General features: G+C 37.4%; 1 protein-coding gene across 1 annotated transcript in view; it reads left to right on the top strand.

Moving 5' to 3' along the window:
* Nucleotides 1-25,442, top strand: part of CALCR (calcitonin receptor) — a 73,534-nt gene extending 48,092 nt beyond the window's left edge. The window contains exons 4-14 of the mRNA XM_070425120.1: nucleotides 122-272; nucleotides 1,977-2,087; nucleotides 7,322-7,434; nucleotides 9,101-9,192; nucleotides 11,427-11,553; nucleotides 15,658-15,811; nucleotides 19,245-19,305; nucleotides 19,394-19,460; nucleotides 20,178-20,396; nucleotides 21,739-21,780; nucleotides 23,343-25,442. Of these exons, the coding sequence (XP_070281221.1) occupies nucleotides 122-272; nucleotides 1,977-2,087; nucleotides 7,322-7,434; nucleotides 9,101-9,192; nucleotides 11,427-11,553; nucleotides 15,658-15,811; nucleotides 19,245-19,305; nucleotides 19,394-19,460; nucleotides 20,178-20,396; nucleotides 21,739-21,780; nucleotides 23,343-23,651 (1,446 nt within the window). The 3' untranslated portion in view covers nucleotides 23,652-25,442. The remainder of the gene's footprint in view (nucleotides 1-121; nucleotides 273-1,976; nucleotides 2,088-7,321; nucleotides 7,435-9,100; nucleotides 9,193-11,426; nucleotides 11,554-15,657; nucleotides 15,812-19,244; nucleotides 19,306-19,393; nucleotides 19,461-20,177; nucleotides 20,397-21,738; nucleotides 21,781-23,342) is intronic.
* The last annotated feature ends 1,468 nt before the right edge of the window (nucleotides 25,443-26,910 follow it).

The following is a 26,910-nucleotide window of genomic DNA, read 5'->3' as shown; positions in this document are numbered from 1 at the left end:
GATTATGTATAATTGTTTATAGGAGGAAAAAGAAATGTTTTCAAATTTTTTATTGTTTCATTTATTTATGTAAACACCCATTCATACTCTCTATAATTAACTGACTTTTTTTTAAATACAGTTTCCAACCCTTCTTTCCTCTGTTGAATCCAAAATCGCCGCTCCAAAAGCAGAGGACTCATTTCTGGTCAGATTAGGAAAGTGGAAAATGCGGGTTGCAGAGGCCAAATGCCTACACCGAATGGAAAAGCTACCCCCATACCAAGGACAAGGTAAAGAGAAGGATGTATGTAAATATGTGTTTCAAATATCATTGAAGGTTTATTTTCTTCCGTGAGTAAATATATATTGACTAATTTTAATTTAATATGCCAGCAGTTTTAACAGTGGTTTTCATACCATAGTATTTTTGTGCATTATATGCAGCAGACATGCCTAATTTCTTTGCTCAAGTTCATCCAAAGACTCTCTGGCTAACATCTGCATTTAGGACACAATTACTACAATAACAGTATTCACACCTAGCAAGCAGGAACAATACAGGACTAAGTGAAGGAAAGGAATTGGAAAATGACAAGAAGGGAATTGGAAAATGGTGGGCAGAAAATTTGCCTGAGGTGGAACCTGATAAAACCTGGTCTTATTTGGGTTAATTAGGCAGTGTCTTCCTTTACCTGTCAGTTCGTAACTCATGTTAGTCCTTCTCCCTTTCTACCTCCAGTTCCCAGATGAACTGGAAAAAGACATCTCCTAGGCAGAATTGTTTATCTAGCACCTTTTCTAAACGCTCTATGTGATTGCCCAAATATTCTCAGGGCCAAGCATATGTGATTAGATATAGAGAGCCCACGGGAAAACAAAAGGGAGAATGTAGATGGCCAAGCATGGCTACGTCCATTTAAATTGTCTCCCTTGTCCCCTAAATCATTTGAAAAAAGCCAACAAGATCTTGGACACCCTTGTATATTCTAAGAGAACACTCGGGGGGGGAGGATGTTAAATATACTCTATTACTAGACATGGTTTGTCTTCAGATAGCTAAAATTTTAATTTGTTTAAACAATAAACCAGGTCGGTTTTTCTGTCTGAAGTAGTTTCAGTATTTTTAAGAACCTGAAAAGGCATTAGATGCAACTCACCAACAAAAAGAAACCATTTCTCTGAAGTAAATGAGACAATAGAAACACAAAGGTGGTATTTTCAGAGACCAAGTGAGTGCAGTCACCTTCACTTCTATCTGACTAGTAGTTACCTCAGGCTTGTGCTATTGATTATTATTTAAAACTTTTTATTTTAGAACTGCCTTTTATACTCACACAATACTCATTCTTTTGAATATCTGTGTAGAGATAAATCTTCATATTTTGGATAGATTTAACTTTTGAAAGCAGTGAGAAACCACTTGGAGGCAACTATGATGAATACAGAAAGTGATCAAACTGAGCACTATTTTAGCCATTAGTAAAGTGTTACTCTAAAGTAATAAGACTGTTTATATGTGATCCAACTGGATGCAAATGCATCTTCAGTTGGAATTTTGAACCATTTCATCACCCTTGAATTAGGAATAGAACCATCCAAGGAAACCACTTTGAAGATTAGTGGTAAGATTCATATATTCCAAAGCCATATCGTTTTTTTCAAGGTAAGCTTATCCAAGGGTGATTGTGCATATACTTTCACAAAAGTTTTCTTATAGCACTTCCAAAGATGCTTTAAAGGAGAGAGTTTGGATGAAAGATTCCATACAGAAGACGTGTGTCTTTTGATGAACAAATGGAGAAAACACTACAAAAATGTAAATTCCATTCGTGGTCAGTAAAGTTAATACCATTATTTTGTGGCTACTGCTGCAACTGTTGTTTTTTTAATGTAGTTCCAAAGTGAAAAGCCCCAGAAGAATTGTCTATGCACTATTAACCCCCACTAAGGCAATTTTTGACAATGGCAATGCTAATTTCTTTCTAAATGGCCAGGTCTGTATTGTGATCGCATGTGGGATGGATGGCTGTGCTGGGATGACACACCCGCTGGGAAAACAGTCACTAAGCAATGCCCAGATTATTTTCCCGACTTCGATACAACAGGTAGAATATTTACCTTTATATTATATTTTGCTATGAAGCTTTTAGAGTTTTCATGTTCCTCAAAAGAAAATCAGATATAAAATATATACCTAGTCATACTCTACACAGTTTAGCATGTTCTGAAACATTTCCATAAATGAAATACTACCTGGTTGCAAAATCTAACAAGCTGTCCTTATTTTATATATTTATTTGAATTTTTTTATTTTTAGAGAGAGGAAGGGAAAGGGAGGGAGGGAGGGAGGGAAGGAGGGAGGGAGGGAGAGGGAGAGAGAGAGAGAGAGAGAGAGAGAGAGAGAGAGAGAGAGAGAGAAATTGGTATGCGAGTGAAACACCAATCTGCTACCTCCTGCATGCCCCCTACTTGGGATTGAGCCCACAACCGGGCAGTGTCCTGACCAGGAATCGAACTGGCAACCTTTCTGTGCACGGGATGATGCCCAGTCAACTAAGCCACACCAGCCAGCAACAAGCTGTCCTTACTTTAAGTCACGTTACTGGTCAACCATGCACACTGGTCATAAATTCCATTACATTTTGAATAAAAATTCATTTTTATATCATTTAAATAATAAATATTAAATTTGAATTAAAAATTCAGTTACTTTTTCTAAAACTGCGATCCATTCTTAAAATGTATGGTTTCTAAAAATGTTTTCAATTGTCTCACATTTTTGTGACTTATGCAAATGCTTCATCCAGCGTTTGTGAATACCAGGCTGGTATAACATGCCCAACAGAAATTTTATATAATGATAAAAATTATATAAAACCATGATATATAAGGGAAAATAAGTCAGAAGGTGTTAACTATAGATACCAGATTTCTGTTCCAGCAGATTATTAAAATATGCTCAGATAATAAAACAAATACTGTTACAATGAATTGTACTAACACCCAGCTCTGTGTCCTGCACAATATGAAGAGTCAAGAAATGTATGTTTAGTAAAATAGTGACACTATTCACTTTAGTTATGAAAGTAACATAGGAACACTTTTCATTGAATATCATTTTTTTCCTTTTCAAAACATTTTCTTATATATTACAGTAATCCCCCCTCATCCGCATTTTTGCTTTCGTGTTTTCAGTTAACCGTGGTTATCCTTAGTCTGAAACTATTAAATGGAAAATTCCAGAAATAAACAATTCATAAGTTTTCAATTGTGCAACACTATTCTGTCCTGCCCAGGAAATTAATTATCTCGTCGTCCAGTGTATCCACTCTGTATACCATACTCACCCTTTAACTCACTTAATAGTCATACTTAAGAGGCTATGGAAAATCAACTTTGACTTGAGTTGTTTGGGCAGAGTTTCTACCACATTTCAGGGTCAACAAGCTCATCTAGTTAGTCTCACTCATTGACTATGAATGGCAAGAAGTTACTGCCTATTGACTGACAGTGAGGACATCAGTTAAGACAGAAAACAACAGTCAGATGATAACTGTAAGCAAGAAAGTTTCTGGAATCCAGATTAAAGTAGAGAAATTCATCTAGCCTCAAGACAATGTTTGGGAGATGCTGTTTGTGCTTTCTTCAAAGATGAGGTCCTAAATTCTACTCCAGTAAGACATAAATAACGTAAATTAGAGGGGAAGGGGCATTTTTAAAACCAGTTCAGGTCAGCCACTTCTGGGAATTCTCATTTTGATGGAAAATTTGGGATGTGAAGAGAGAAAGGGCTTAATCCTGTGCCCCACTAATCATTACATTCCTGCAAATTCTAACTAAATGCCATTTGATGGTAATCCTCCAGGTCTGTACTGACTCCTCCAGATAAATGATGCTTCATTAATCTTGTTCGACAACTACTTTAGTGGTAACTTGATTGGCACAAAAAGCTGTTCTGCAATTGAGGCTGCAATGCCCGCTCCAAAGCAGCAATGAGCTCTTGCCAAAGTGGCTATAATTATTGACTAAAAGACAAGTTTTTGGTCAGCAGAACAGAGATTTCCAGGCATAGATCCATCTTTTCAGCCTGGTTTTTGGATAGAACTACCTCAGGTGGGGGACAAACCCGCTTGAAAAGGAAAGCACATCTTAAAAATACCTATAATTCAACAAATTTACATTCTTTAGGATTTTACGATTAACCCAAAACTATGTCTTGATCATATACAAAACAGTTTAATAAAATGACGGATTTCATTTTAGACAAAGTGCTTGGTAAAGACAGGTGGATCATGAAAGAGTGGATAACAGTATTGAAATTCAAAAGATGTTAATAGTCTGAAGGAATATGTTAGTGTAAAAAGCAAATTTAACAAAGAGGTATTTAAGACCCTGTCCTTCGAGTCAAACACTTAACATTAATGGCATAGACCTAAGATGCTTTCAGACAATGATTTTCAACCCTGATACCCTTGGAATTAATGAGGTGGTTTTTTTTTTTAATGTGGATGCCAGGTACCTCTCTAGACCAATCAAATTTGAATCTCTGGGGATTGGGCCTAAAAATCTGTAAACAGCTCATCCCTGTGAATCTAGAGCAGCGGTTCTCAACCTGTGGGTCGCAACCCCTTTGGAGGTCAAATGACCCTTTCACAGGGGTCGCCTAAGACCATAAGAAAACACATATATAATTACATATTGTTTTTGTGATTAATCACTATGCTTTAATTATGTTCAATTTGTTACAATGAAAATACATCCTGCATATCAGATATTTACATGACGATTCGTAACAGTAGCAAAATTACAGTTATGAAGTAGCAACGAAAATAATTTTATGGTTGGGGGTCACCACAACATGAGGAATTGTATTAAAGGGTCGCGGCATTAGGAAGGTTGAGAACCACTGATCTAGAGTGAGGGCAGTCCAAACTTAGAATATTTTAAAGGGAAATACCAATGTATGCGCGCGCGCATGCACACACACACACACACACACACACACACACACACATATGAGGGGACAGCAAGCTGTGTGGTGTGAGTAAATGGGGATGTTTGCTTAGAAAGGGATATCAAAATAGACATATTCTTTCTTCAGATATTAAAAATTCGCCAGGTGGAGGAGGACAAATTGTTGGCAGCTGCAACAGTTAGAACAGGAAATGCCTATATCCAGACTTTAGTTAAATCAAAACAAAGCAATGATATTTCCTACAGTCCTGCCCATGATTGGAAGGTCTTCAGAACAGATACCTCTCCTCCATATAATGTATTTTGCCATGCATAGCTACACAACTTGGTTAAAACCAAGTATGGTTATTTTAATAAAACAAAAAACTACTTGCTGACAATAGAATGCTACATTACAAACCACTTTTTAAAATTACAAGTAAGCTTGGAATGGTCATCAATTGACAAATAGTATTAACAAAACCATTGACCAATTTCCAGTTTCAGTTTTTCTGTGCTGGTTAGTACTAACCCGTTTTCAAACATTGTTGGTGTTCACTTCTTTACAGTTTTGTTCCAGTGGCTTTCTCAGCACACAATTCAAAAATTTTCTATTTAACTTTGTAACAGATTTACGTTAAGCAATGACGATTCCAGTGGGTTGCTTGAAAACAACTTTGATTGAAAGTCTAAATAATTGTTAGAGTAGACACAGAAACAAATCTGCAATTTACAGATTAAATCTTATATTTAGTCTGGTAGTAACTATTTCAGTAATACAAAGAAAAATTATAAATTTCATCTAAAAAATGCCAAAGATGAAAAGATTTTTATACTAACTTTCAGCATATGTATTGACTTACCAAAACTACTGATAGAAAACTATTTAAATATTATCAGATTTCAGTGAAATTTTTTAACATGAGTTGTTTCCTTAGCCTTTCAAACAATGTCAGTGTCCTCCAAATATTAGCATATGAGTCTGACTTCCACATCTCTCTGCTAACAAACAAACAAAAACCCAAAAAGACAGTATAATCGAGTTATCTATATATGGGACAGATCTTTGCCTTTGGCAATGAAGAAAAATGCTTTAAAAATATTTTCCCTAAGAAATTATCAGAAATCAAAACTTGTCCAGAGTTCCAAATACACTGTTAAAACCTCTTTGCATATTATACCAATTCATGGTTGTTATATAATCCCTCGGGCAATAAATACATTGCAGAGGTACTTTGGAGAACTAAAGAAAATCTGAATAACTCAGATTAAATTTGACAAGTGCATTCATTTTAATGTTTACTTGTTCATTTATTTTATTCAGAATACTTTTTCTTCCAATTGTGTAGCTAATTAGGTTGGAATTTAAAAACTATCTTGTAGTCAACAAAATTATTTATGATTCTTTGGGTCAGTGGAATGGAGTATACATAACCTTTCCACAGGACAGGACTAGAAGGTTAAATTCAGAGCTTACTAGCCCTGCCATAGCTTTGGAATTGAGTAGACCTGGATTTGATCCCTGGCCTCAGATGTACAATGGGAAGGCTAACACCCCCTTTAAATGGTCGTCATTAACATTTAGAAGATAATTCTGCAAAGTGCTTGTTAGCACAGAACCTGCCCATTGCAAAGGTATAGATCTCTCATATGTCAATCCAGCTGAATCAGCAAATTTCACTATCACATAGGAGATGATTTAAAAAGTCAATAGTGAAAACTAAATCTATGAATCCCTAATATATTCTATGTGGGACAAAGAGAGATGATTTCAGTAAAATTATTCTGAGGGGCATCAAAATGACTTCTTGATACATCCCCTAGTTTTGGGTTTCTTGGTTCTGTTGAATTTAGTCATATGAAATTGCCAATATTTGATCATTTGACCAACAAAAACTGCAGTTTCATAAGTCAATACATATTGCATATAAATGAAGAAAAGTATGTCTTGCTCTTCTCACAGTTTTATCAAAAATCATAAGTTTAATGTCTGTTAAAAATTAAAATAAAAATAAAAAATAAACAGGACATAAAGTGTAGGTAGCACTTTGGAGTCTGAAAGACCTGGTATTCAATCCTAGCTCACCTGCTATCAACTGACTTTTTAAATTCCATAACCTCTCTGTCTCTGTGCTGTTTGTAAAATGGAGGTAGCAGTATCTGTTTTACAGGGCTCTGCCAAAGCTAAAATGAGACACCGTATATTAAAACATTTTGTATAAAACATCCCAAAATCTAATAAGTTCATGGTCGTCTCCATTTACTGATACTCATATTCAAATTCTATTAAGTGATTAACACTTTGAAATAATTTTAAGCCTTAATTTATTATTTTTCCTTCTTGTTGTTTTGAAATGGTAAGTAATAACTTATGTCTCATTAACAGAGGTGGCTGTAAAACACTGTGAAATAAATGGAACTTGGGAACTAACTGCCGACATGAATGAAACCCTGACTAACTACAGTATGTGTTACGCTTTCTCTGATGAAAAAATGAAGGTAGGTGCTACTTCAAATTTCAGTATTTGGTGATAATGCATAGATATATATATATACATATACATATGCATATACATATATACATATACACACACACACATACACACACATACGTATGAACACATAACTGCAAAGTATCTGCTACCAAGCTGCTAACTTATATTATAGAATAAAATCAGATAATAACATATATTTAATTCTTTTCCATTTAGAACATTCATGTTAGTGTTTTTTAAAGTGGATACTTAAGCACCAATTTCCTTTTTTCCCCATGTTGATGTTTAGCATGTATCTGTATCCCTTTCTATGGATAAACTACATTCATCAGTTGATGGACACTGGAGTTGTTCCCAGTGTTTGGCTATTAGGAATGATGCTGCTGTAAACCTTTGTGTTGACATGTATTTTCATATATCTTAGGGCTTCTTTCCTTGATCACTCTTTCCAGGGGGAATTAAAATTAGTTTCTCTTTTAAGAACCAAATTTTCTTTGTTATTCCACTCAATTGTATATTCACGTTCTCTTTATCAGTACAGTTTCTTTTACATTATTTGAGTTTAATTCTTCTATAGCTCCTGTAGTTGGAACTTTAGATCATTAATTTTCAACCTTCTTCATTTTCACATATGCCTTTTAGTCTTTAAATTTCCCTCTATGTACAGCTTCACCTGTATCTAAAAAGTCTTGGTATGTCATTATGAGTTCTTTAATCCAGTGGTCATTTAGAAATGTATGCTTAAGTCTCAACAATATGATAGTGTTTTTAAAGTTATCTTTTTATTAATGGTTTTTTAAACTATTCTGGTCAGTGAAGACGGTCTTTAAGATTTCAATTATTGGAAATACGTTAAAATGTGCTTTACTGATTAGTGTATGGCATTTTGGATAAATATTCTCTGAATATTGAGTCAGCACCTGAAATGAATGGTATTCTGCAGATGTTGGGTGCAGTGTTTATTATGTGGATTAGTAAATTTTATTGATCATGTTATTCAAATCTTTACAGCTTGATTTTTGTCTCTGTGTTTTATTGGTTACTAGGAGATATCAATTTTTGCTTTATGTTTATATGGTTTGAGTTTATATTATTAGGTGCATAGAAATTTAAAATTATTATATCTTTCTGACTTAATATCTGCACCTATATGATATTACACCAGTTTTCTTATGACTAGGGTTAATCTGAGTCATCTTTTCCCATTCTTTTACATTCAATATTTCGGTATCCCAGTATTTAATGTAGTTTCTTATAAGCAGCATGTAATCCCTTTAAAAATCATCTCGTCCAACCAAATTATTTTATAGGTCACGACTACTGAGGTCTAGAGAGGTGAAGTGACTGACTTTATGAAAGTACACAAAGACTTAATAATACTCTGAGTAAAGAACAGCTCAGATAAATCCAATCTTGTGCTCTTCCCACAATGTCATGCATATTCTTAATCTCATAATATTCAATCTATTCATCCAGTTTATTATAATTCAATATAATTTAATTCTTTGAAATACTTGTTCTAATTTTAGTAGGTTATTTTAAAGGAGGGAAACAGTTGTTGATTTACACTGATATTTAAAAATAGAAACTACTTCCCCCTTCTATCATTTATTCACTCACAGCATTTGTGTTTGTAACTATTTTTGTTGTTGCTGCCATTGTTATTCCAGCATGCATACATGATGTTCTATGTGGCCGTTGTGGGACACTCTGTTTCTCTTCTCACCTTGACAAGTTCGCTGGGGGTTTTCCTGCGTTTCAGGTAAGTACCCTCATAGAATCTGTTTTTTCTTTCTTCTTTAAGATACTGAAATAAATGGAAAACTCTAAAAGTTCGGCGGGGAGGGGGATCTTCTGCAAATCATAAGAGATATATGGTAGTCATTAAGTAGCAAGAAAAAGTATATTAATTATCACAGTAAGAGTAAATAAGCAATTACATAGTATATAAGGTCCCTGAAGGCCAAAGCTATCTGTTTTGTTCATCTATATATACCTAGAATCTACCAGAAGGTCTAAATTATAGCAGGTACACAGTAATATATGTTGGATTATTGAATGGATTTTAATAAATTTTTAAAGTATCTTTAACTCATTTCAAAAAGTTCAGTGTAAACGTCATCAAGGAAATGCAAGAAAACTTTTAACAATTAGCAGAAATTATATTGAAATTATTCAGGGTGGCTCCAGTTCTCACAGGACATTGAACATTAACCAGTCCTTTAAGTCAGTGTAGTACGTCAGCAGATCGTTGAACTCTACCTGACTAACAGAAAACCAGGCCTGAGCTTAGCAGCACTGTGTGATGCCTTCGTCCACACTCCTCGTGCTGGATGATGCCAACTGTCATTGGTTTATGCCATGCCGAATCCAATAATGAGACCAGAGGTATTTGCCTCCCAGTGAGAAGAATTATAAAATGCCATTATGATTGTAAGGGAAATGGCAAGTCACAGGTTTAACAGTGCAGTAGGGAAGAGTTTATGCAGTGTAAATGGGTATGATGTTTCATATAAAGCATCTTTTTTTCTTTTTAAATCCTTAAATTTACAACCTACTTTTATAGCACTATTATAAAATCAATTAGGTTTGGTTTATTTAACAGACTTTTCTGCTGCTAAAGTAGTACATGGTAATGTGTGTGTGTGTGTGTGTGTGTGTGTTTGTATGTGTGTGTGTGTGTGTGTGAGAGAGAGAGAGAGAGAGAGAGAGAGAGAGAGAGAGAGAGAGTTAGTTCTCTAAACCCCATTCTGCATTCCACTCCTGATCAACATGTGCCAAATTTTAAAATATTCTGTATTAACTATTTACTGATGCTTGTGCTTCCTAAAAACTTGAAAAACGTAGCTACAATAATCAAACTGTGCTCTAACACATGACCTCATTACTTAAACTTACTTTTTGCTACAGATAATTGAGTTGGAAATATAGGAAAAGCATTGTAAGTAAAACTAGACTACCCTCACATTTTATCTTTCATCAAAATTCTTGGGATTCTAACTTTATTCTATGAATAATTTTTAGGGGTAATTATTATTATTAATCTTTAGCATCATTAACTTAATGCACTAGGTTTTCACATGATGCTACACATTTTTTAACTGAATCAAATATGGTAAATACAAGATTTACATTTATCTAAGATAATCATTCCAATTTTGTTATAGCCATTCCATAGGCTCTCTTCATTTGCATCAAAAAGTGAAATAGGATATTTAATCATGCTTATTCATATGAACATTTGCACAAATACATATTAAAAGTTTATGAAGGAACTTTTAAAAATCCAACAAATTGCTTAGCACCCAAAAGGTGGGACATGGCTATGCAAGGAGGATAGGTATCGACAGATCCAAACCACAGGGTGCCTCATAATGAGGTCAAATTTGAGCCTATTTAAAATTCTTTGCCTGTGCCTGAGCTCCACCATCAGGAGGTTGTGGAAAGTAGGAACTACAAAGTTGATTCCAATTGGATTATGAGAGATAAAAAGACTTCAGAGCAAATGTCAAAAGAGAAGATGAGGGGAAACTTCATAAAGTCTGTGTATGTAAGGGTCAAGGTCATGGATCCAGTGCTTTGTCACAGGCCACCTTCCTTCTTACTTCATGCTCTGTTATCCCACTTGCCACACAGTTTCTACCTGGTTACATCAATAAATAGTTGACTTTTCATCTGAAGCACATGCCAAACTGTAACAGTTTCTCCTGTAAGAGTTCTTCTCTCAATTAATTTCGCGACATTTATTCGAATTAAAAGTGATTTTATCACCCATTCTTTCACTTGTTGGGCAAAGTCACCTGAGAACGGAAAGCTGTGGGAAAACTGTTTTTAAAACTCAGGAGTAAGAGGTCTTATAGATGGGACCAACCTCACTTGTTTTAATAAATTCTCTCAACGATTGCTAAAGGGAATATTAAAAATACTGCCAAAATGTTTTTCCCCCAGGTATTTCAACATTTTAGCACTGGTTAATGCTGTTACTTTTACTTCTAGGAATCTTGCCTGCCAACGGGTTACCATGCATAAGCACATGTTTCTGACTTACATTCTGAATTCTATTGGTGTCCTCGTCCACCTAACCCAAGTGGTCCCCAAAATTGAGTACGTGAACTCGGATCCGGTGAGCACTGCCTTATTTGTTTTTAATTCTGTTTTTAAAGATGTAGCATTTGTAAATAGTTAACATGGTGTTATTGTTTATAAAACTAAATGATTTGAAATATTGTATTATTCTTGGAAAACTGACATTCTAGAAAACATTAGATTAAGGTCCTCCATAGCCAAGAAGAGTAGAGACAGTAAATAAAAACCCAAGAAAGGACCAAAAAAAAAAAAAAAGCGCAAAACTTTTTTAGAAAGGGAAGTTGTTGGACATTTTCAATCTTCAAATATTAATTGAAATTGCAACTAACATGAAAAATTTAACCGCAATCCTAATTAAGGAAAAGCACATCCACAATCAGTTCATCTATCTGTGATTCAGGCATATGTCTACTTTGAAAAAACAATATATCATTTTAAAGACAATTTCTCTCCTAAGCAACTTAAAGACAGAGTTATGGATTATTTTTTCATTTGGACCCAATTCTCAGGTCACGGAGTCAGCAGTTAAGAGGCAAAAAGATATTCCTTCCCAGTGCCCAGGGGGATATACTTGAAAAAGAAAGTTATTTCTTGTAAAATGTGGCTGCATCATTCCAACTGTTGTTGCACTACTTCTGTTAGAGTAAATTTTATTGGGGGCAAAATAAAAGTGTTCTCACTCCTCAATGAGGAGTCCCCATGGGTTCATGGTCCCTCTCCCATCAGAGTAGTCAGTTTCTTTCCTTGGGAGTTTTTAGGTTAAGCAGGTTCTCTCCTGTAAAACCAAGCGTGAAAATTCTATTCCTTCGCATTTTTTTACGTTAAACTCATAAGAACTCATGGCATAAATAAGGGCTGAATAGATCCTCAGTTTACTGAGTGATGTGAAAATTGCCCATTGTCATCCATGTCATTGGAGCATTTCATTTCCACAATATTTAAAATTTCATTTATTGCTCTCTCTGCTTATTTCATCATGTGGAGAGTCAGGAGACAGAATTAAAAGTATTGTTCTTGCTGCATCTAAAGGAAGTGGCATCCTTGTCACTTTCTGGAAAGAAACATGTCTCTGAACTTTTTCTCTGGATCTGAAAGCGACAATACAGGGAGATTAGTTTTTACTGGGAACCCGAGTTTTTTGCACCTCAAAAGCCAAAACAATCAAGTCACATTTTCTGTAGCCTCCTGTATAAGGAAAATCATATGAGTCCCAAGTTCTGAAAAACAAAGTGAATTTCTTCTCATTCTCATTTGTTCAGGACATTTGAGCCACCAAACTCTGTTGGAACTTCATCCTAGTCATAAGATGATCTACTCAGAACGGATGCTCAGGGCTGAGGCAGGAGAGACCGATGAAACCCAGGGAGGAGAACGGACTCCTCCTGGCTAACCCAGAGGCAGCTGCTGCAAGGAATAGTATAGAAATGTGAGGGAGGGGACAGGGACAGCAGAGTGTTTGAGATGAGAGATCAGTGGCAGATAAAATTACATTGGAGTTATCCATTTTGTAGGCTCTGGAAGCAATGAGATTGGGGATGAAAAACTGTAATGGATTTGAGGGACAGTGCAGAGAGACTATGCCAAAATGTGAACATGGGATATAGTATCCCACTCTAGTCATTGATGCTACTTCATATTACTCCCATGTCAAAATCAATAAATGGTATTTCATTAAAGATCAGATGATGTGGAAAAATAGAGAGGGCTTTTTTATTCTCTTTAAATTGAATTACTTAAAATTGGATTTGAAGAATTTATTATGGATTTTAAGTTATTCCTAAAAGGGCCACAGGCATCAACCCAATTTCCAGTTTCTCTTATCTGGTCTATCTGGCTGGTGCCTCTACAGATAAGCAGAGCTTACAAGTGGTCTCTTGTGTCATGGTTTATGTGGCGAGCCCTCATCTCAACATTTGCATTTCCACTGCTTTTAAAAAGCTATCGTGAATTTAGTGCAGAACTTCTCATAGATTTGCTTTCATTCCCGTTGAAGTACAAGGAGTTTCGTACACTCCTTTGGGGTATGTTGGTTTATTGATAGAACACAGCTACAGAGCAACAGTCAATCTGGTATTTGCTGTGCTTCGCTGGCTTGCTCCAAATACTGTAGCACTTTTGTTGCTGAACTATAGAATCTCAGATCCCAGCTCTTCTACTCCCTTCCAGTTCATTCTGTAATCTTGAGCAAGTTACTGACCCTCATTGTGCCCCACTTTCCTAATGTGTAAAGTGGAGGCAATGATAGCCCCTTCCTCATAGAGTTATTTGTGAGGATTAAATAAACCAATACACCTAAAACCCCCAACAGGGTCTGGCACATAGCAACTCTCAGTTGTTGCCTGGTATATTATTTATATTATAGTTGTTACCATTGTCATTAGGCCTTAAGCCCTTGTCATTTTCTGTGACACCCACTTTCATTTCTGTGATACACAGCATAGGAGATGTGGAAACTCAGAGCATTTGTTAAATTCTGCTTCAATCCAAAAGGGCCTAAGTGTAAAAGCAGAATGCAGGGAATACTCAGAGTTTTGTAAATCACAAATAATCAAAAGGACTGTGGTCTGAGAATATAAAACTAGATCAGTCATGGCCTGAGAATCCCCAGAGAAGAGTGATAGAATATGCTCGTTACATCATAGAGAGCAGTGGTTCTCAACCTTCCTAATGCCGAGACCCTTTAATACAGTTCCTCATGTTGTGGTGACCCCCAACCATAAAATTATTTTCATTGCTACTTCATAACTGTAATTTTGCTACTGTTATGATCATAATGTAAATAACTGATATGCAGGATGTATTTTCATTGTTACAAATTGAACATAATTAAAGCATAGTGATTAATCACAAAAACAATCTGTAATTATATATGTGTTTTCCGATGGTCTTAGGCGACCCCTGTGAAAGGGTCGTTTGACCCCCAACGGGGTCGTGACCCACAGGTTGAGAACCGCTGATATAGAGAAAGACTCTTGAGCGTAGCAAGCTGTTAATTCTTATTCCCCTGCTGCATTGCCAGCAGACTTTCTTTTCCACTGTGTATCCTGCTTTTCTGTTGACTGTATTTTGGTTTGCTGAACATTTCCAGAATGCTTCCTTGGCCACTTCCTGGATCATCTTCCAATGTACTTATCTCAGATGGGACTTTTTTTCTCCAGTGCTTCCCCCTTCGCCCAAACACACCGAATCATGTCTACAGCTCCACAGATTCAGTTCATTTTCTCTAAGGCTTTATCAGAAATCAGCTCAGGATTGCATGACACAGTCACATTTAATTAAAAATGTTATACCTTTAGTTTCCTCTGGAGACACTTCAGTACTTCCCTACAAAGTCAGTTAATGCTGACTTTCTGTGTGGGGGATTTTCCTCCTTCACTCAGCTAGCTTTAGAGAATGTACACATTGACAGTTTTCAAGTTGACCGACCCTTTCTGCCCCTTAGTTTACCGACTGCACTAACATCTTGATAGGAAGTTCTATAGTTCCTCCTCCTGAGGTTTTAGTGTATATATGGATCAAAGTCAGGAAGGTCCCATTGCATTGTGACTCTGCTGGAACAGGGAACTTATGCTCTTGGATGGTTAAGATTATCAGCACTAAAAGGCCAGCAAGTAACTAGAGCAGAAGTCATCAGTTGGGTTCAGCATAGCTCCTGGATCATATATGACAAATGCATCCCCTGGTTATCTCCTCTTTGTGCCTGAAGAGATATCACCAACATATCAATGAACTTCAGGAGCAGCATTAACCATTTCTGGGTTATTCACTTCATTGGCCATAGAAAAGGTGCTTTAAAAGTCATGTGACAGATCCTTGGCTGTTCTAGAAGATGATGGGTCTTAGACTCATTGAAGAAAAATAAATTTGTCTAATCCATGCAAGTCACCAAAGTGTAATAGAAAAAGAACATTTTAGGGACTAGGCTTCCATTCCCCTAGATGGCTGTTTATACGTAGTACAAATGACCTATGCACCATGACTCTGATTTGTGGATACAGAGGGTGGCATGTGTTAACAGATGCTCGGGGATGCTGAATATGGGCTGAATGCAGATACTTTGACTCATTGTCACATTTACCTCTGTTTACTGTCAAATCCTTGCCTGTATCTTCCACTGAGTATCTCCATTTCTTTCTGACAGCTGAGCTGCAAGATTCTGAATTGTATCAACCATTACTTGATGTTATGCAATTATTTCTGGATGCTCTGTGAAGGGATCTATCTGCACAAACTCCTTGTGGTGAACGTGTTCAATGGGGAACAAAACATGAAGTTGTATTATCTCTTGGGCTGGGGTATGTATTTCCTCCAACTGAGTTTCGAGCCAGTCTCACCTCTATCTATATATTTATAATGTTCTTGGAATCTTGGTCTGAGAGACCAATCAGGGGCCCTGGTCCTTTGAGATGCTGGAAAGAGTTCAGTCTCCAAGAGAACTTGGTAGAAGCCCTTTAACAAGTTTATACAGACTGTGATGAACATAGGGGTCAGTGCGGAAATGGGGGGATATGATTATGAACGTATTCAGGTAACCCAGCTAATGGAGAGGCAGAACCATATTCTGGTTGAGAGAAGATCTGAGTAGGCCCCCTAACAGCTTTATTTTTCATCTGTTTGTAGATCAAAGGAGAATTCCACATTTTGAATTCTGTATGTCCTTCACCCTCACCCACATCCCTTCCCCAAGAACATTCCTACCTGTCAATCCAACAGCTGGATTCCTCCAATGACAGGTCAAGAAGTGGAGTTTAGATGAGCAATAGATGTAACAACATAGGCCTCCAAATAGAACCCATCTGACATCATTGCACATGGTAATGGCTTTAAAATCCTATCCCTGGGTTGCTTCAGCTGTGACCGCTTCTGTAGATTGACTAAGGCAGGTGCTATGGTCCATGAGGACTCTTTAGAATTGTTCCCCTTCCCTCAGGGCTGCTAACAGCCTAGCTCACCCTGGTTACAATGGAGCAGGTTGAGAATGAGGTAGTGAGTGGGAAAAGGCTCTGGGACAAAAGCACATGCTGCTTTATTTAAAAAAAAAAATCCCATGAAACTCCCTTACCAGAGGAGGATTCTTACTGGAGGGCCAAGGCTGCCTCTGCTCTCCATTGATAAGATGACTGTGACTTGGAGCAGAGGCTGTGGAGTATTTTCATCTAAGCCTGCCCTTCCACATTTTGGGAAGCTCCTAAAAATATGGATAAGAAAGTATTTACTGAGGATGGAGGATAATCCAAAAGCTTTCTAAGAACATCAACCTTAATATTTAAATCCCTGCCCAACAGACATTGTTACCAATTGTATAGAAGGTGTCTGGGAAGTCATATAAGCAGATCAAACAAATATTGCCTAGAGACAGCTCTGGTATAGATTGTGAACTGGACGGCTCACCTTGTGGGCCACGCCACCCTGGGGAGTAGCAGCAGCAGCCCAGAATCCTGTTTCCTTAACCATCCAGTGAAATTAGAAATCAGGTTTCTGACTAATCTACTGGCCCCACCACAGGTGCTAGGTTCTCCTGTTCTTCTCTGTCCTCAAACCAACTCAGAATACAAAGATCAAAATGGGCTTTTATTGTTTTTTGTTTTTTGTTTTTAGCTCCAGCCTTGCATAAGAGGTTGATCTTTCCTTCCCCTGCCCTTCTCAGCCTCAAACACACCCTTTCAAGAATTTCTAATCTTCCAAAAGCTGGTCATGCCAAGAATCAACTGGATATAATTTAAGCCTCCCAATAGCAATTCTGATCATCACAAGAGTAATGATTGGTGCTGGTCAGATGCCTTTCAATTGAAGACCTGAAAATAACATCTCAACCAGGCCTGCCACATACACCCCCACACAGAGAGACACCATTTCTGTCTGATCTATTTTACTTACTTCTTTTGAAATAGATGTATGGCATACTTCTTGTACCAGTTTTGACTATTTAAGAACACCCAACTTCCATACTCAACAGTTTTTCATGGAAGAAAAAGGATGTACATTTATTCTTGCCTGTGACATTCGCAAGGATGAGGGCACCCTGGAAGGAACAATTTATACTGCTCTTTCCATACTGTTACATTGTGAATTAGTTATAAAAGCTTTCAGCATCATCATCATAGACAGATCAATGAAGACATATGCTTAACATGCATAAACAATTCAAAAGAGAAAAGGAACAAGTTGTTCAGCTGTATCAAAAAGAATGTAATGAGCTCTGGCCAGGTGGCTCAGTTGATTGGAGCATCGTTCCAGACAGCAAAAGATTGCAGGTTCGATTCCCAGTCAGGGCACATACCTAGGTTGCGGGTTTGAACCCTGGTTGGGGTATACATAGAAAGCAACCCGATCGATGTATCTCTCTCACATCGATGTTTCTCTCTTTCTCTCACCCTTCCTCTCTCTAAAGTCAATAAACATATTCTTGAGTGAGGATTTTTTTTAAGTGCAGAAAAAGAGGTATCCTGTCTAGAGGAAGGCAAAGAGCCATAGGAATTAGCAGATTTGTGGCCTATACTCCTCTATGTAATATGTAAGAAACACATTTTCCTTTCTACAAAATGATGAGATGAGAGTGAAATCTCCATATGCCTCTCTTGTTGTCTAATTAAAAGTATGTATTTCAGAATAAATCCAGGGAATGAATATCTCTAAACCCAAGTGGGAAAACAGTATGTTAGAACTGCTGTGGATACAACGCAATTATGTCTTGTATAAATAGTCAAACTCAAAATTCTTTCAGGTCAAACATTTAATCGATGTTCCTATTAAATTATATACTTCATGGGTTTAGAAGGTGAGGTGGTTCTCTGGTGAAAACTCAATATTTTCAGGCACTCTCTTTTTGCATATAATTCTCAGAAAATCAAAGTGTGTAAGTCTAATATACTTCTGAGACACATTTCTTAGCCTGATAATTATTTAAAAACTCATTCAACAGATTTTTCAAACCAAATTAAGTCATACTCTGTTGTACATGGGTACATCTGAGAAAAACAGATATATTTTTCTTACGAAAATCACAACTGTATTCTAGACATCCTGCAGAGAATGAACATTTATTTTTAAAAAGATGCAACCTGGTAGGATGCATTGCCAGTAACTATCTCCATCATTCTGTTTATAAATTCAAAATTGTTTCCATTAGCACTTCAGGTGTAGGCAGAGAAGTCAATACTATGCTGCCTTCACAAAGGTTCTGCAGCCAGAACTTACACTGGCTCTTCTGAAGTGTTCTTATTGAAAGAGAATAGGATCAATGCACATGACACAAACAGGAACACAAACGGCTGAGAAGGAATCCTACAAACACTAACAAGGCTTTCAGAGCAGTCACACGACCACTTCCACATGCTGTCCCAAGTCACATCCCTCCAGGGGGACCAGCTTCTCCCCATGAGAGAGCCCAGTTCACACACAATGAAAGGCTTTCTGGTCTAAGTCATCATCATCCCCATCATCAAGACAAAACAATGGTAGAGCAGTCCTAGGAAGAGTAGACTATACCTACCATAATTATTTGGGTGCTCTTAACCAAACTCCCTGAAAGCACATGTTATTCTAATCAAGAACATATTTACCTGGTTTGACCAAAGATAATTTGTGCAAACACATCAGGGAAATATCTTGACAGAGATATTAAATTTGCCACTATTTTTTAAAGTAAACTACCATTTTCCATTCAATTGTAGTTGTAACTTATGACCAGAAAACCAGGTGTAATATATACTTTTTTTACATTTTTAGGGTTCCCGGTGGTGCCAACTATAACCCATGCTCTTGCTAGGCTGAAGCACTTCAATGACAGGTATTGTGGCAGTTTTTAGTTAAATAAATACATGTAAATAAAATGCATCGATATTGATATATTCTCTCCCCCCCCCTTTTTTTTTCAGCTGCTGGATGAGCGTGGAAACCTATCTGGTTTACATCATCCACGGCCCTATCATGGCAGCACTGACGGTGAGAACTGCTTTTTTAAGTCTATTGCTAACAATGTTATCTCGGATTTCTTTGAAGATGGTTCTATATAGCATATATATTAAAATTTGTAAATGAAGCTAATTAAATGATGATCTATAATAACAATTTGATTTGAGAGTCTTCAGTTGAAAAAAAATGTTGTATTTAATAAAATGGGAGGGGATGCATAAGCTCATTTCTATACACCCTACACCAAAGATTAAGTTTTTTAAAAAAAACAATACTATAACCAAATTCTCTTAAAAGTAAAGAGCAAGGGCTGAGGAGTGTTGAAGATGTTGCTGTTAAGAAAGTGAGGGACAGCAAAGTCCCCCTGCACTTTTTCCCCTGGGCTCTGCCCAGCAAAACTATCTTTCACTTTATCTTTGATACATGAGCCATCACCCTACCTACCAATGATCATGCACTTAAAGTATTTCATGCACTTCACATGCATTCCCATGCTGTTTCTAACAGCAGCCCTTCAAAGGAGATTCATCACCGGGATATTTTACTCATTAGGAAAGCTAGATCCAAAGATTCAAGTAAACTCACCCAAAATCACATGACTAGTAAGAATATGCCCTTTGAGGCAGTCTCACGTCCTGGGTAAGTCATCTCTGCTCCCCACATTGAATAAAGAATGAAGGAAAGTGGGTGTCCTTCAGTGGTACTGATCTGGATGGTCTGCTCATTCATAACATCGTATCTTTGCAGGTCAACTTCTTCTTTCTGCTCAACATCCTCCGTGTGCTCGTGAAGAAGATTAAGAATGACCGTCAGCATGACGGCAGACGGTATCTGAAGGCAGTGAAGGCCACTCTGTTCCTGGTGCCTCTGCTGGGAATCCAGTTTGTGATCTTACCCTGGAGGCCTCACACCAAGATTCCTGCCCGAGTCTATGACTACGTGATGCACTTTCTGAGTCATTTCCAGGTAAGGAAGCCATGGGTGTGTTTATTCCATACCTGCTCAGCTAGGTTACTATCAACATAGTCGCTCACACCTTGAAAACACAGAGCAGAGAAGCAGATGTTGTATCTGTATGAAATCCTTCCACTGGACCCCGAGCTGGAAGCTATATCCCTCTTAAACTGGAATCCAGTTTTTTTCAGTTATTTCATTTGATTGCCTTGACCATGATTAGAGAGGTCAGGACCCTAGAATATCTATAAGGTCAGCCATTCCTGCAATGGTAGGCAGACTCCAGAGAATGGGCATATATATTCTCCCGCTTGGTAATTTGCAGAACCTCTTTTCGTCAGTAAACATTGAATCAGTTTTGCGATGAGGTGTAATGAATCTGCACAGAGCCATTCATGGCTTCTGCTCTGTCACCCTCCATTGGTCACAGGGGTGTCAGGAATCCATTGGTCACGTTCAGTGACTGTAAAGGGAAGTGCATTCAGGTCTGTCCTCTTGTGGGAGAGAACAGAGTTGGGCTCTCAGGAGCTTCCTCAGGTCTGCCACACAAAAATGGAGAATGGCTGTTTTCATTTACTCTGCCCCAGGTCCACAGACCCACTGAAGACATAGTACTAGGTATTTTGAAAGCAGGTTGGGGCATGGAGGGTCCTCAGGCAGAGGTGAGTCTGCCACAGGCTCTTAGGCCAGAGTTTTGCTGTCTTAATTATAAATTTCAAAGTAAATTGCTACTACTGGAGGTCAAAATTAATAGGGCTAAAAATAAAGTTTAGGGATTGTTTTAATAATTGCTTTGGCCATTTCTATTGATAATTAAAGCTTAAATGTAAGGGAACTTCTGAGAAGTGGCCAGGATCTCAGAGGTCACTTAGTCTGTGTCCTTCTTTGAGAGACGAACTTGGCTGTGGGTACAGTACTGCACTAGTTCACCGTGAAGACAAGGGCACAGTCAGGCCCACAGCCAGGCACTGTGACACTCGTGCCTGCAAAAGTTTTCTTTACTAAACTCTACAAGGTCTCAGTTTTTTAAATTAAGTACAAAACATTCTTTTCAAATCCACTCTAATCAGCATACTCTGCTATAAATCTTCATGTTAAAGGCAGCAGCAAATGAACCATACTGACCAGAGCTATCCTTTTAACTAAAGGACAGAATTCTTCTAATAAGAAAAATACATGGCATATTCTGGTAGTGAAACACTGAATATGAGTGGTAGTAACTGCTTTTCATCAAGCCTTGACTTGCTATCACAACAGTAAAATGTTCCTCTCCAGAGTGACTAATTATATTGATGGCTAAACAGTGTAATGCACACAAAAGTAACTCCAGCTCTACCCTTCCTCCTCTTTACAGGGATTCTTCGTTTCGATGATTTACTGCTTCTACAACACCACCGTAAGCATGCCTTTCACATAATATCGCCACTCATTTATAGAAAGCCAATACTTCACAGTTTCCAAAGGGCCTCTTTTCATGTGGCCTCACTTCTACAGTTTTCCTTACAGGGATACATGACTAGCCAAGTTGTGTTTTTCTACCACTGAGTCTTTTCTATGCTCGTGTGGCACAATTGCAGCTAGTATTCAGACGGGCAGCTAAGTCCTGATTTGCTTGGATTGCACCCTTGATGCTTCAGGAGCAACGAAAGTCTCCTTGTTGTTGTTTTTTGTTTTTGGGGGGTGGTTTTTTTTTTCAGATTTAATGTCCTTATTCTTGGATCAAAGCAGCATCAGACTCAATCTGCGGTATTGTAGAAAATAATTGCCCTTATTAAAGTGTAATTATTGAAACCTAGCCACTTAAGGCCCCATTCTAATATGTGTGGTTTACAAATTAACGCAGATTGTCATCTCCACACAAAAGGATAGGTTATAATTTTGGGATACAATGATAGAGGGCTGTGAACACTTCTGTAGTAATAATTTTAAAAAATTAGGCTTCAAACCCTTGGCCTCGTGCTGAGCTGTGTACTTAATTAATATGCATGGCACTGCAATGGGGATTATTTGAAAAGGGCAGGTGAGAAGAAGCAAAGACTTCCTGTTTTATTTCCTCTGGGTACTTTTACAAACTCATCTATACTGACTACTGTCTACCTTGGATACTTCTAATTATCTGTTTAAGTTTTATTTATAAGGACAATGTTGGTATTTGAGAAATGCTGAATGGGTGGAAACTATCAGTTCCCTTTGTCTGGGGACATTGCTTCTCCAAAAATATGCTGAAACAATATGTTTCCTAAGTCCTCAGCAGCACATTTGGTGGCTCCTAGATTAGAAACCTGATTTTTAAGGACCCATGTTTAAAGGAAAGAACAACCCAAATAAAGTCATGCCAATTCTTGGCTAGTTCGAACAGGAAAATACATTGTAAAAAAAAAAATCTAAATCCTAAAGAGAACTGTTTATGTATTAGACGTCTATCAATAGAAAGAGATAATTTTATCCTGAAAAGATTGTCACTCCACTAACCAGAGTTCTCTCTGGCCATATCAGATAAAGGAAAATCAACAAAATTATAAAACCCAGAACTGTGCTATGATTTGCATATATATTTTCATGACCAATAATGTAGAGGTTCAGATGAAAGCTTCTGCCTTGTAAGAGACGGTAGCAGATAAAATGTTTTCCACCTCCTTCTCCCTAATGTGATGTGTATGCCATATATTGAGTGTGAAACCAAATCAAATTTCACTCATTGGACTTAAGAGCTAAAGAAGAAACCTTTGCATAGTAGCAAGTCACCTTGCCCGTGATAGCTTAGACAAGTAACAAGTGCTCCAATTTGCAAATTCTTCTTCTCTGCACAGCCAGAGTATATACCATACAGTTCTTTAGATCAGATTTACAATTCAACCAACCACTTTGAACCTCTGATAAGTTCCAAGAATTGTGCTCCTAAAGTTGGCGTGGGTCATTTCTGACAATTATATGATAACAAGACTTTTTCTCTTCCAGGTCCAAGAAGCCCTGACGCGCCGTTTGCAACTGTGCAAAATCCGCTGGGAGCAGCGCAACGGATATGCCAACCGCCGGCAGAAATACAATATTATGCTGGCAGCTCTGGCTGCAGCTGCGGCTGCAACCAATGCCGATCCTGGCGATATCCCCGTGTGCATCTGCCACCGAGACCCGAGGAACCACGCGGCTGCCAACAACCTGGAGGGGAACAACAATGACGTCCCATACGAAGCCGAAGTCAACCTGGGCGAGGAGATTCACGAGATCATCCCACTGGAAATCTTAGAGCAGGAGTCATGCGCCTAAATGTAAAGCAAATACAGCATCGCGATCTCTGAGACTTCACATCCTGGGAGCAAGTCCACCCATGCGTTTAAAGTGATCACCATCCTCCCAGGAGTCAGATACATCATTTGTGAAGAATTGTTAAGTGATTTTATCCATAGTGAATCTGAAGAATGTTCTTCTTGGTACTATTGCTATGGGAGACAGTCTAAGGAATGGAGTCTCCCACTGCCAACACTTGTAAATTCCATCTTTCATCTAGGACTGAAATGCAGGTGTAATGCAAGCAAGGTATTCAAGGAAAACAATTAAATTGACCTAGTTCAGATCCAGGGTGCTCATTGTAAAATCTTGAGCCATTTATACCTTTAAAAGTCAAAATCACTGTCAATATTTTCACTTTTAACTCTAAAATTTGAATTAGAATATTTCTGTATTTGGCTATGGATCTAAACTTCTAATCTATTTATTTCAATCAATTCCGTTGTTACTCAAATGTTTTACCATCCACACCATGTAAACCACACAAATTACAGCAGGACCTCCACAAGACAAAGCGGCTTTCTAATATAGAGATGACTAAGAATGTAGGGGAAAGATCTGTACTTGGCAGGAAGATGTAATGCTTTGAATGAAAAAAAAAATTTTCTTTGAGTCAATTTGCTCGAAACATTAAATGGGCCGATTTGTGAATTGGTTTGTTCACATTGTATGCTCAGCCTGGTTTTGGATAATCCTGTCCACTGGGCAGCCCTCACTTTTGTAAGGAATTGGCCTTCATGTTGAATATGCTTTAGTTGCTGACATTTACAAATTGGGAGGTCACAAAGAACCCTTTGCTAAATTTTTCACAAAACTGCCAAAAATGTAATTCCTAATGGAAGAGAATATTCTCTTTAAAGAGAGTGCTCTACTTTCCTAAATTCTAAGATTTGTAAAGAAAACCATTCCAAATTTTATAAAGCCAATTACCTCACCCTTGGGTGCTATCTAGCAGTAAAAGATAATTCGAATTGATAACTCATCTAAAAGTCTATTAACTGCCATCCACTCAGCTTCACAGCTTAATAAGATCCCAGTCTTTCCCAGGAAGACTCAATACGGCTGATTAGAAATCAGTTTCTGGTTGACCTCTGTTTGCAATGATTAGCCAAACCGGAGGAGGAAAAAAATATGTAACCACTACAAGTTTAACCATATACAAATTTATTTAAAATAAAAGTAGTTTCTCATTGAAGCCCAAAATTATATTCCCATATCTCTCTTTACATCCTCAGTATAAAATCTTCAAAAATCCCTGAATAAATCAGTATCATTAATGGCACCTGAAATTAATATGTGAATTTGCCACAGTAATCAGAGTGATCATTATTCAATTGGTATGCTAAGTGAGGAGATACATCGAAACCCTGCAAATTTCGTCTAATCTATGATATCTTATGCTACTGCCTAGAAGTGATTTAGTTGTGGTAAGACAAAAAAATTAATTTGTTTTGGTTACATATATAGTGCACCCCCATTCCCACCCCCCAGAAAGTATATTCTTTCAGAAAAATATTTTGGATACTAAAGTAGCTAAGTCTCCTTTGCTGAAGGTAAGGGAGAAGTTATAAAGAGGGTATTTTTTCAATCATAGTGTTTATGTAGTAGTCTATTTTTGTTTACAGACATGGAAAGCAGTGTATTTCAGGCAGCTCTAGTACAACTGTGATAATATTTTGCTAAAATATTCTAGATGTTATTTAGCTAATACAGTAGGGGCTGACGAACAAAATAGCTTATTATAGAATTGCACATTGTGCCAAAATTGTGAAATGCTTATGCTGTCTATATGTATAAATCAATACATCATATGTGATAAGCAAAAAGGTGTGTATTTGCATATTTTTCTAACGAAATATATTATTTATCTTGTCATTCATTCATCTCCTGCTCATTCCATGTTCTTTTTTCATTTCATTCATGGGCTGCTAACATCTCATCTGGTTAACACTACAGCAGAAGTTAGAAAACCATGTGCAAAACCATTCAGGTTATTATCTTTGTCAGTTTAACCATCTTCGGCCTGCAGTATGACTATAAACTCTGTGGCATATTTCTCATAACCTTGACCACAATACAAACACCACATACAACCATCAATCTATATTGTATAAGTTTGGGAAGCACAGCAAAGAAATCTAGGGCAAGAAAGTATCATAGCCTTTCATTGTTCTTGGTTGTTTTGTTGTTGGTTTTCATTATTCTGGGACTAGTCCTGAACTGTCCAACATCACAGCAGATGATTAGAATTTTTATAATCATTGGTTTTTAATATAGTTTGAGACGAAGGCTGGATAAAAGGCAACTCATTAAATATCATTAAAATACATAAAGGCCACTATTGGAAAGATGTTCAGATCTGGAAAGCATTACATGTAAAACTGAGGTAACTGAGAACTGTGCTGGACTGACAAAAGGAAACAGGCACAATTTGTACTTCTTCACATGCAATAGCATCCAAAATTGGTCTCATGAGATCTGGAGGACTTTTAAAAAAAAAAAACAAAACATAAGGGCAATGTCTTTCCCCTTATGTTTTAGTGGGTAACACACCCTTGTGATCTTGAAGAACAAAAGTAATTTCCCATCAGACCGTAACATCGGACTCTTCAAGAGGGTAGCTTGAACTCAGAAGGTCCGCTGTCCACCTGCTTGATCCCAACTATAACATGATCTAAAAAAGGCCTTTGGGTGCACATGGGTATCATGGGGTCCTGAGATAGGAAAGATGTTAACAAAGACATGGCAGAAATGCCATCATCTTGGAGCTCCAACTTGTTTCATTCATTTCTTCATTCATTGTCATCGATGTTTCATGTACCTTTCATTCAGCTGTACAACAAATACTTATTAATAGTAGTTATCATGGCAAACTTTGCAGTGATAACTGCTTCTCTGCCAAGTCAGTGGTAAAAATCAAAATCTGCTAAGTGAACCATTATCCTCAAACCATAACCGCTCACATTTTGGAGAGTGGAAAAACAAAGCAACGCGTGTGGTTGGATGTGATCTTTCCTCCTCGCTAGTGCCGGGTGGGACAGCTTCAAGGTGTAGGAAACATCCTCAGAACAGACCTCTGCACAAAGGCTTAGCAAGGGCTCATTTTCTTGACAACGAGGTTTAAGACAGTGATTCTTTCATGGGCTACATTACAGCTCAACTACTATTCAAAGGAGTTAACATTCGAAGTTTGAAATAAGATTATTCATGGAGGGGGGATCAGAAGCCACGTTTAGAA

This window comes from Myotis yumanensis, unplaced genomic scaffold, assembly GCF_028538775.1.
Source record: "Myotis yumanensis isolate MYYU_CA2020_CCGP unplaced genomic scaffold, mMyoYum1.0.hap1 SCAF_9, whole genome shotgun sequence".
NCBI classification, from domain to species: Eukaryota; Metazoa; Chordata; class Mammalia; order Chiroptera; family Vespertilionidae; genus Myotis; species Myotis yumanensis.
Note: the sequence above shows the minus strand (reverse complement) of the source record. Positions and strands in the feature narration are given on the sequence as shown.